The sequence below is a fragment of the Cupressus sempervirens genome, chromosome 7 (genome assembly GCF_028749045.1).
Source record: "Cupressus sempervirens isolate cs-2001-9-10 chromosome 7, ASM2874904v1, whole genome shotgun sequence".
Taxonomy (NCBI): domain Eukaryota; kingdom Viridiplantae; phylum Streptophyta; class Pinopsida; order Cupressales; family Cupressaceae; genus Cupressus; species Cupressus sempervirens.
Window position 1 is genome coordinate 752,478,558 of NC_143124.1, and position 12,238 is coordinate 752,490,795.

Sequence of the window (12,238 nt, forward strand, 5' to 3'; positions counted from 1 at the left end):
ATATTCTTTTGGTGAACTGAGAATCAAGTTCAACACATGCATTTAAGCAGGATGATCTTAACTGAGAGAAACACATCAACAATGGAGGGATCTTTTAGATCATACCAAAGAATGTATCATAATGCTATATACTAAACAAATTGTCCTGAATCTTGTAAGATACTGTCGTGAAGTAATTCTCTGCAGAATCCTTAAACCATTTCTGAATTCTCAAAGCAGATTATAAATAATTCTAAGAAAAGATAGATTGTCTTAAAAAAAAATTCAACTTAGAAAGCAGAATTGTTTGACATATCCTGTATACCTCTACATATGCAACTTTACCACTACAGTATCAGAAACCCCATTATATTTCAAAACTAAGCTGATAGCTGATATATGCAAATCCTCCTTTGCACTTGAAGTGCTAGCTAGAGGAATAAAGTAGCAATTGTTCTTTCTAAACTTCTTTAAAAGGAAACAAACTGAAATTCTTTGGAAAACAAAAATATAGACAGTACTATCTAAGACAAACTACGTGAACTAAATATCATCGGAAATTATAGAAAGAAAAATAATAAGTAGATGATGATGGTTTCAAGAATACTTTGTTTTCAGCCACATAAACCGTCCCTTTGACTATACATATTACATAGAACCACAATTTGCAAAGATTTGGCATTGTCGTGTCTAATTCAAAAAGCCTTTTTCTTTAAGAGTGGAAACTGAATCTTTGATGACTTGCTCCATGGGTGTAAAAGTTAATCCTAGGTCAATCAATTTCTTTGAAGAATTTTCAAGTCGTAGCAGACCAGGTTGTGTCACTTCTGTGAACCTGCAAAAAATTGTAATTGCAATTGGTAAACTTTCACAGAAAACTAGTCTCCCAAGATTCTCATTTGAGACTTGATTCCTTGCTCACAATTTTTCCAATTTCTCCTTTTTAATTAAAATCTGAATGGATTACCCCGATCAATTTTTTATTTATTTTTTGAATGTATGGAACTAAATATTACAGACTAACATGCACCAAGTACAAGCCAGGATCAAGACATGTTCTCATAAAAAACATTGTTGGCTCTATCATGATCAGTAGAAAACAAAGAGAAAGGTATAGCATAAATAAGTACACAATATTCAACACTCAATTTTAACTTCTAAACATGTACAACTGCTTTAAAATCTTAATAGAGAAAATCAACTAAGCATAGGGCCCCCAATGATGATCAAACCAACCCAGACTAACCTCTCAACCATTAAGCTTCTGACTGAAAACTTTTTATCTTTTGATGAGTGACCTGGTGTTTCTAATTTGATAGAATCCGTAAGATATAAGGGAAGCAAATACAATTGGGTAAATTTCTGTCAAGAAATGCTTCGCCCTCAACTATCAATCAACATTGAATGTTTACCTGTAAAATAATCTAGTCTTTGCATTACGGTCGAAGTAAAGTTTCACAAACACTCACAGGCATGCCTAAGAAGGCTAATCAATATGGCAGAAAGCTCACTAAACTTTCATGGGTTCATATGTCTACGAACATTGCAATTAAGGATTTTGGTTCTGCTTATTGATTAATGACCACGGACTACAGAAGGAAACTGGAATGACATTGAAGGTGAAAAGTCAGGGGACATAAAAGATATCTACAATGAGCTGCACGATTGTAAGAGGGAAGTGTCATTTTGAGGTTAAAAATAATTAATTTGAACAAGGAGAATAAAAAGGTTCATAGCCTGTATTTTTGTTTTGTTATACCCAAACTTTGGCTGCAGCTAAAAATTTGTTTCATAAATGCCTCACATATTTCCATTGACTTCTATGAGAAACAATTTGGATGGGCATCCTTAGAATCAAGAAAGCACCAATTAAAGCCTCACAGAACATTTGTCATTCATGAGTCCCTTTGAAGCATTATGAAAATTACTTTTTTAATTACTGCCCTTCAATATACTTACAATGAAAGATAATATAACCACGATCCACAGCTCACTATCTTTCTATTATTTGTAGCTCCATACATCCAAGAAATATTTGTTTACTTAGGCTTTTAATTGATTACATGCACATTAGTAGTTGTGTGGTTATTCTTACCTACTTGTTCATTCCTTAGCTTTACAAGCAAGATTTTGTACATTAGGTAAGTTTCTCAAAGTCAGTTATGTTTCAGGTGCATATTGAGCTCTCTATCGTGAAGATGAATTCACTGTGCGTTCCTGACATTGCAGTTGTTACTCCAACCTGGTATCAGAGCCTGCTTGCAGCATCTCCTTTCACAACATTTGAGAATCTTCGTCAGGGAGATTTGAGATCAGATTTAGGAAATTTGGTTTGCAGTTAAAGCATTTCATTGTGCCAAATCAACTGCAGACCTTCATTTTTTCCTGATTTGTTTTATTGTCTACTGCCATGACTTGAGGGTTTGGTATTGGTGGATTGCTGATGATCTACTCCTTCAATGCCATCCTTCTCTTCCTGGAAGGCTCTATATTATTTGCACAAGGAAATTATCATTGTGGATTTGTTGGCCTTGCTTGACCTGTATCAATCGTGGCTGGTTTGACACACTTTTCAGACTAGCAGTTTGTAGTATTCTGCCCTGTTTGTCTGACTTTTTTGGTTTTGAACTGAGTTTGTTGTGTTTTTAGCAATGATTTTTCAAACATAGACATAGTGCAAATACATATAGCACTTGCTAAACTTTAATTGAAAGAAAAATATGCAATAAACTTCAGAAATAATACAGCTGAAATTTCCAGATTTAAACTCAAGACTTCAATTTTCATTTTTACTTTGAAATAATGACAACCCATTAAACATCATTTATTATTTAAACAACAAATACCCACAAGATGCAGCAACGAAATTGTCCTGGCTGTTCACAAAATTTGCATTTAACAAGCTCCAAACTCTAGGCTTCTTCTCCAATCTTCAAGATGGTACGGATAGCTAGAATAGTCTTCAAACAACAAATATTAATCTTTGTGAGATTTGTTCCTGCCTCTCAACCCTAGTCGATCCTTTTTAAACTCAGATGTCTAGTTCGCAGCACGTAATCAGCAACCAAACATGGTTCGACCCAACCAAAACAGTGACAACCAGTAATGTAAAACAACAACTAACAATCTCAGTGAAATGTATCCTCAAATCAACCTTCTCCTTGGTTGATGTGCAGTGCAAACCCCTTCAAATCTTAACTCTAAACGATTAATAAATGCAGTTGTACTTCCTACGTGAAAGTACCAAGTGATTCTCTGGACTGTATCTTTCAACAACGTGAAGAATGTTGCTCATGAGGGTTTTCATCCTTACAAATCTCTGAGAAATAATTTCCAAAAAACAAACTCTAAAAATCTCCAACCAAGCATGCCAAATGAACTCCACAAGGTTGCTTTAATATTGCCCCCAAGGAGTTCGACCCTCCACCAATTTATATGGGGCTAAATAAAATTACTTTACTTTATTTACAACCCCTCTATAGTCATTTATATAATTAACAATAAAGTTAAATCTTTTAATTTGACTTATTCATTTAAACTTTATTGTTATTCAAATTCAAATCACAAGATTATAGAAAATATCACAAAGTCGGTTTTAGAAAGTTTCCACCAAAATGACTGCCAATAATGAGTTGTCTGACCTAGCCCGACTCCACATGACTATATAGTAAGTGTCCATAAACTCCTCCAATATACCTTGCAACTGACTGTAACTGAAATTGGCTAGGTCAAATGTCACCAAGATCCCTTAATCGGCACTGTCAGTCTAAAAGACCATAGCAAAATAGACTAAGACAACACTGCATCAGACAAGCTAAATAGGGGACATTACACAGTTTATGGCACTGGTCTCAAATTGCCACGCCCAATCTCAATGAGGTGAATTTTTCTGCTTGAAATCGGTGATTTTCAAAAGGTTGTAGTTAATGTTTAATATTCATGTGCAAAAATATTCTTATTTGTCAATCCTAAATTATATATTCTCGATTGGGTGTATTCATTGACCTTTACTATCTGTGATTTTTTTAATTATTGGGTGGGCCTTACTCCTAATTTTTTGGTCTGATTTTTAATTGTTGGGTGGGCCTTATTCTTATTTTTGGTCTGACTTTCTTATTTTCAACTACAATCAGTACTCAATGGACAAGTGGCAGGCGTTTGTGTAATTTGACAATGCATTAAGACTCAGAGGCAGAATTGTACAAGTGATGGTCTCATTAATATGGATGTCTCATTTCCTTCTATCCAAGTATTATTTGTGGCTCATGATGTCTTGATCTCTAACTTGAGCATGAAATTACAGTGGTCAAGCTCTTTGTTGTGATCACTCTATTCTATTCTGATTGATGACCAGGGTAGTTTGCAAGTTTGTGTGGTGGATAGTTTGGGTCTTATAAAGTTTTGATAAATTATTTAAAGTATCTAAAGTGTGGAAAAAATATTCCCTTCTTTGTGCTTGTTTAAGGTTTCATTTCTTTAAATAGTGAGAATAACTTGTCAGCCCAACCGTAGTTCTATGAGAAGAATATATGAATTTTAGTCCCACATTTGCAAAGAGGAGATTTTTTTCTTCATATGCCTTGATGCTCAAAGCTTATTATGAATTGATGCTCTTGTGTGGTCATTTGAGAAGGATGAAATTTTATGTGGTGCAGGTGACCCATTTTTCTATCAATCAATCAATACCTTGACCTAACCCTCTTTTTATGCCCCCACTTCTGTTTGTGGTCACATGAGTGACCGAAAGCTGATGCAAGTTTAGCCCCTGATTCTCCTCCGAAGTGCCTTTCATAAGCCTTTTTTCCAAACTAGCATAACTTTTGCAATTAGAGTTCATTTTCGGCAAACCATGTATTGTTGGAAAGCTCTTTCCACCAACTTCATCGTGGCAGATTTTGTTTGCTGATTTTTTTACCGTTTGCTACTTCTTTTACTCAGTTGAAGTTGAATGTTAGTTTTACTCCATTTCTTGGACACATAAGGAGATGATCGACTATATTATGAAGAATATTTGTTTTATTCTCTTGTTTAATCATGGATTGATCTAAAGTTTTTCGAACTCCATATAATTATCATGAGTGCAAGTCACAAATGGAGTCATTGTTGCTAACATTGAAGTTGCATAAAATCACATATGGTCGAGATCCTGAACCCACAACAGTATTGTACAAAAGAGATTATGGTTTGATAGACAAGATGAAGCTCTTGGTGTTAGAATAAAGCAGTAGCTTAATTATTAAGTCATCTTGACTTGATCATTTAATTTACTTTTACTTCTCTCTCAAGATAACACTTTATGCATTAGTCAGATTTAATAATTATATTAGATATTCAATGATTGTTTTTAAGGGTTTCCTATTTTAGGTTACCAAATCTCCTTTATAAGGATTTATCGTTGTATTCTTTATTAATTCATTTGATCTAATAATATAATCTTTCATATTTTCAGAACCCAAACTCTTTCTTTGTTATTCTATTCTTCTCGGTGACAGTTTATCTTTGCATGTAGGTGATCTTGGCTTCATGAAGTTGGATTGACAACTTCTACATGGTATTAGAGTGTTGACTTGCTACATCTTGTTCCAATTTTTTTGAAGATTTCTGGAGTAACGAAGGTTTGCTCGGATGGATCATAGTTCTATTTGATTTTTTAGCAATAGGGGGTCACCTATTTTTTGGTGCACTTTGAATTTAAACGGACCTCACCGTTGGATTCGTAGTGCCCCAAAACCCATATTTCTATATAAAATACATCAAATTTGGACGCGTTGACTGGTGAGACAAAACAAAATTAACTGGTCCAAAAGTTTTTTCAACAAAAAGTTTTTTAAAAAAGACATTTTATTAAAGCGCTTTAAAAAGCACACTCTTGCCCTTGTCAAAGCCTATGTCAACTTGTGTAGGTTGTAAGCCCTTGTGTCAACGTTGATGCAAGGCCCCACCCATTTGTATGCTGGAAGGACAATGCTTTAAAAGAGCAGGAAAAGGATGGACAGCCAAGGACCCGTCCACTGACGTGTATCAAGCATTGTGGGCTCTCCTGCCACATGCGCTCACAGGAATACATCCCCACACACCACGTGTCAAGATAAGGTGGCCATGTTAGTAGGATAGCCCACAAACATGTCAGTAGGCCCACTATAATATCCCTTTTCGGAAATTTTTACTATAAAACCCCTTGATATAAAAGTGCAGATTTAAAACTGAACAGAAGCCAATATTTGATACAAATACCAGAACTTTAATTGATTTGTAACCCGCAGATTTGCATACAAGAAAAACTCAGAAAAGTTTGTTTTATTCCCCCAATATTTAGAAGTACATACATAAACCAATAGATTAACACAAATAGCCCCCAAGTAACGTTACTGTATTATACAACAGCGATACAATAACATGCAACAATCCAAATAATCCAATCTTATAAATAGAAACAACAGTCAGATTGGCAATGTAGATAAAACCTCTAAGAAGGCTAGGTTTGCGTCCAACCTTCAAATGCTTCTTCAAGGGTTTGCATCCTCAAAGAGATAACCAACAACTGTTTCCAGCTCCCAGATTTATATTTATTTTAAATATTACAATCTTCATAACTTCCCATGTGGAGCTTGTTGTACCTTTATCACTTTTTCCAATGTGATGCACGCTCTTTAAGCAATGTGGGATAAAACACTTTTTTTGTCCTTTAGTCACTTAAGTGAACATAGTACCTTTTTAAAATAAAGTGACAAGTTAAATGAACTTTAATAGTCACTTAGTCAATAAACCATATAATCATCAGGCATTAAAATGATTGACTAAACAAACTCGGATAAGCACGTGCAATAGCTCGTTGGAAAGCTCTCGGCGAGACACTTCCAAACCAACATTGAGATATCCAAAATACAAAGCCCTATTTACTTGCTAAAATAGTAAGCATCCAAACAACCTACCAAAATTGCTCTGATGGGTCTGAAACTAGAAATGTCTAGGCCAACCCTCGAATTGAACCTTGTAAAGAATCTTTTCGCCCCCAAAACCTAGGCGAAGTGAGCCGGTAACACAGAATTATAATGTTCTAGAAAAAGGGGACATTACAAAGCCTCCCTTCTCAAAGATTGCTTGCCCTCAAGCAATATGCTCATACCTGCAGAAACCAAATGCCAGGATCCCATGCTCGCCTTGAGAATGAGATTCTACTCCTCAACCGATGTAACCCGGCATGCATCTTCCCAAATCCAGAATGGTGAAACAATACAATAGGAATCAATGTGCCAAATAACTGAATGCCAGGATCCCAAGGCTCACCATTAAGGGACACCAACTGCCATGCGTTGCTGACCTGTGCACCAAAACCCACAGTCATAATGAATGCCTCACTCTATGAGTGACCCTGCGAGTCTCTACTATCAAGGGATGATTGGAGCTCGACAATATACCAATATCCACCCCAAGCTAATAACGACCAAACTCTCCTCCTAGCTGCCCGATAAAAAACAATACATAGGGATGCTCCCCCCTGGATCCCAAGTGAGAACTTGTGCACTGTCTGAGATCACTGACCAGTTCCTGTAATATCTACACCATTGTACCACTGTACCATTCCTGTAATATTTGTACCGATGACAATGATAGATCCGGCCAATCTAACTCCACTACTATATCACCTTGGTGAAAATAGAGTAATCCTAATCTCTGGAACTTTGATGTGTCAAAAGGCTGAAACACACAGATCATAATCCTGTGATTGTGTAACAACACAACATAATCCACCAGATGTAAGATACTATTAACACTTGGATACCTGATCACCCAATCAACATGATCTTGGATAAAGGGAAGAATGGTTGGTGAGTCACCAACATCACAAAGGCTAACACTGTCTTCAAGAGACTGTTGAATAAAAAATGTAGACACCTCATGAGGAATGTAGGATAATGTGTGTTCTTCCTACTCATCTGCAAATAACTCGCTGACCCTTGTGTTGGTTCCCAAAACCGCAGATTGAAAATCCAAGAGCCTACCACTTCTCCGATAGGACTTCTCAATCAGTTTTGGCCAACGAACAGAAATCACTTAGATTCCCCTGCACTTCGGGCTCCACGACACCTAGGCCAGTAAACCTTTACCTCAAACGTTGACTGTCCAGTTCAAGGCTTTTCTATAGCAAATTTAAACTTGGAGTTCTTCGACTAGCAAGGTCCTCGAACTCGATGAAACTGAAACTGGATGCTGAATATTTGATAATTGAATGTTTTGTATAAATTTTGCAAATAATGGAATTGATGCTTGCAGAAGGAATATATAGATTTTCTGATTTCAATAAAAAGACCAGTGCCTTTGCTCATCCGGGCGATAGAGTCAACTTCGGTGAACTTTTACATACAACTTCATAATGTTCAATGCACTTATATTGCCAACAATTTTGATAATCTAGATGCGACAGACCAAATATAATTCAATCTTAAATCAGTCCAGAGTCCAGATTGAATTTTAACTCCGTTGAGGAGACAAACTAGACAGAGGTACGGAAACAATTTAATATTTCACAACACCTATGATGATCAAATTTAAAATGCTAATTGACCATGTCCACTGATCTAATATCAAAATCATATACAGAATTCTAAAATATAATTACGAAGGACGATTCGCCTGTAGTTTTAAATCTCCACGCCATTCAAAAATAAACAAGACATTTTATTTTATTTTAAAAATAAAATAATGAAATTTTTATTACAAAATCATAATAGACCCCTTATTCCTCCATACAATAATAAAATAAAAATACTTGTCTCCTAAGAGAATAAAAATGTGTTCAGATGTGTAGATATTACAATGTCTCTCTTTTTTTAATATTATTTCTCTTATTATTTATATCCTAATATTTTAAATACATGACCTTTCAAATGAAAAGTTGCACCTCTGAAGTAATCATTTCTTTTCAAATAATCAAACCTCACCACTAATCATAATCTTCATCAATTAATTTTTATTAAATTTACTTCTAACATTATTAATTTGCCCCATATCTTCCTCTGTCCTGAAAATATATTTGATCTCCGCATGATATCAATTATTACCTATTTCAGTTTATTTCAATGATTTCTCTGACTGCATATAATGTCTGTGAATGTCGTTCCTGCTTGTTCTATCACTAATGACCATCGTTTCTCCTCTTGCTTATATTCTATGGTATTGTATTTGTATGATGCGCCTGTAATTTTGTTGTCACTTTGTGAAGCAGTTACAGACTCCTGTGAATTTTGTCTTCAATCCGAATGCCACCAAGAACATCTATGACATTATTTCGACCTACGCCATTGGTATAGCACGTGATTATATAGCTCTACTCGGCTCATCCTTATCGCGCACAGGGATTGTTCCGCATCATGTTCACAGACTCTTCAAAATCATAGACAACATTAGACTCCCATTCAAAGAGTATATGAATTCTCCATTGCGATGATTGCAGAATGTAATTGACACATTACATTAGACTCCCTTTTGACTTCCATTGGCTTTCATTACATTGGAACTCTGTGTAGGTTTATTTTGATACTGGGTGCATATAATTGTCTTTCCACTCTGAATGACCGTAATCTTGTCCTTCGCTAGGAACATCCACTGGCGTCTCCCATTTCTTTCTACTACCCTCACTTTCACCTGTTCTATGTGATTATGGAATATAGTGATTCTGTGAATGTTTAATACTGACAAATTTATTTGTTCCTTCCATCTTGTTGATGACACAAATTATGAACTCGGCACCATCAAGAATACTTCATACATTCTATGCACCGATAGGAAAAAATGGAGAAATCAATTTGCTAATTTGCATAGACTTACGAGATATTAAAAATTTCCCTTTGTCTTCTATATGCTTATTTTTGGCTTCCATTTCTATTTCCATCTGTTCCATCTTCTCTGTCATGGCTCTTTTTCTTTAGCTTCATCCTAGAGGAAACGTTCATGTGGTAGATATATTCCATTTTTCTCCCTTGCAGCATGGACCTCTTGTTTAAGCCCATCAATCTTAGAATATAGATCTTTTATAAGAGCAAACTTCATCATTTTTTGGTTAACCTCTGGTTTGTTCTTGATGCTCTTAGCACGATGAGCATAGTCCAATGTGCTAAGAGTTTCTTCAAGACAATGGACTGAAAGTGAAACTGTAGCAATAATGCAAGTCTTTGTTTTCCCACCCAAAGAATTTTTCAACAATCTTGTCAGCTTGTTGTCTCTATAAGGTATGTGGCCTAAATGTTCAACTAGAGCAGTAATCACACGTCCAAGAGTGAGTAGGTTTTGTTAATCTAACCTGCCTCCCATGCTCTTCCCTCTCATGCACCAGAACGCAAAATATTTTCAGAACCAGCCAGATTGACAAGATTAGGTTTTCCACATTTAATAAGTTCTTCACCCTCTGGAGTTACTTCTTTGATATGAATTGTAATTGGGAATATGCAATGAGAACGACTGCTTTGTTTATTTAGTAAAGTTTCTGCAGTTCATCTCTTGGAAGACCCTCTTTCTAATAGAGTATATATCTCATTTGCACTGCATACAATTTCTTCTTCAAGGCCTCTTACACTCTGCCTTTACCATCTTCCATCCAAGCAATTGGATTTTTGGATTTATCATCAAAGGGCCTTGGGAACTCATCTGGAACCAACAAATCTGTTATTTCTTCATTGTATAGCTCTAGGCACGTAACTTTCATACTGTACTCAGCACTTTGAGCCTCAATGTCTCAAAAATTTGGCGTACAGCTCTTGGGATTACTCCTGAGTTAGAAGGAAACTTCCTGTTGCTTATAATGAGTACAAAGGGTGACCAAATGGAAACTCAAAAATTTAGAGTTCCATCACCTTGAAGGCGAAATAGAATCAGCGAAAATACTACTAACATACGCAGGCAAATCACTGATGGCTGAAATATACCAACAAGTACAATCACCAATCAATAAGTAGGCCGTGGCCATCTCATAAGAGCTGGGTGATAAAACTCTGGGTAAACTGAAAAATCCCTCAGAGCATGCTAAGGATAAATCTAAACTTCCTACTCCACCATAAGTACTCTCACTTATGTCAAAGTCTTTGTAAAAGGATGGTTCACCATTAATTGAAATCTCTGAATTATCCTCACTTGTATCACTAACCATGTGCTCATGTGAAGATGTATAGCTGCTGTCATAAAAATCAGAATTTCCAGATTCATCAACTTGTTGATCCATAGAATTTTTCTCATCATAGAAAGTTTCAGTGATTGAATTACATTGTTTGCCTTCACATCTACCCGCTTTATGAATTTGTTCAATGATTTGCCATTTCTTGTGCCCTTGAACCACTGTTATCTTCTTCATAAGTGGCGGCCCCACTCGTTTGATATTCAGTTTTGTGGATGGAACAATGTGTTAAGCTCAATTGAAGACATAGCTCATCTACCTAACTCTCCTTGTCCCTTCCAAATTTTATTGTTCGATCTCTATCCATTAATAGTTGCAAGTACTCATATTTTATCATTTTCAAAGTTTCAAAAATAGTATGTAAAAGAGGACTTGTGACACCACAAACATTCCCATGCCCCTCTTCTATCACAACCTTCCACATGAGATCCTCAATCAAATTGGAAGAATCATCCATCCTCGTCAACACTTAGACAATTTTGTCCTCTTTGACCAAAAGTATATCCAATAAGTCAAGGAGTGATAATGGTTTTTGACCATCTCCTTCAAACACAAGTGGGCTGCTCTCCATAGAATTTTCTGATTTTACATCACTTAGTGGAACAACATTTTCAGATATGTCCTCTAACTCAACGCATGCTATATCATCTATCATGCCAACATTGCGGTCCATTTGCTCCTCAAAATTTGACATAATTTCCAACGTAGTGTCACCATAAATTTATCCATGTTAATTTCCATGTCACCAAATAAGATGCTGGTGTTTTCCATGTCTAAACAAGATGGGAAGTTGCCAACGTTGGCGGTTTGGTCAACTCTTCTACATGGGCCATCAATATGTTCAGCTCCATAAAATACTTCTATCTCCCAATTACCCATTAGTATACTTGTGCCATCATTAGTATTTTGCATACAATTAGGTGAAGGTTGCTCTTCTTTTTTAGTACTATTATCAATTTGATTGATATCTTCCTTATGCAAATTTCTATAACTGTCCTCTGCAAGGATGTCCCATAGCCAAATCATAGCATTTGTTCCTTATCATATCCGTCTTGTTTTGCAACTCTAGCTGAAGGTCCACATAATCAATGA

General features: G+C 35.9%; 1 protein-coding gene across 1 annotated transcript in view; it reads right to left on the reverse strand.

Annotated features, from left to right (window-relative positions):
- Window positions 1-332: 332 nt before the first annotated feature.
- The window catches only part of LOC149549446 (cinnamoyl-CoA reductase 1-like), an 88,134-nt gene continuing 76,228 nt past the window's right edge, over window positions 333-12,238 (reverse strand). The window contains exon 6 of the mRNA XM_089792824.1: window positions 333-814. Within this exon, the coding sequence (XP_089648950.1) occupies window positions 670-814 (145 nt within the window). The 3' untranslated portion in view covers window positions 333-669. The remainder of the gene's footprint in view (window positions 815-12,238) is intronic.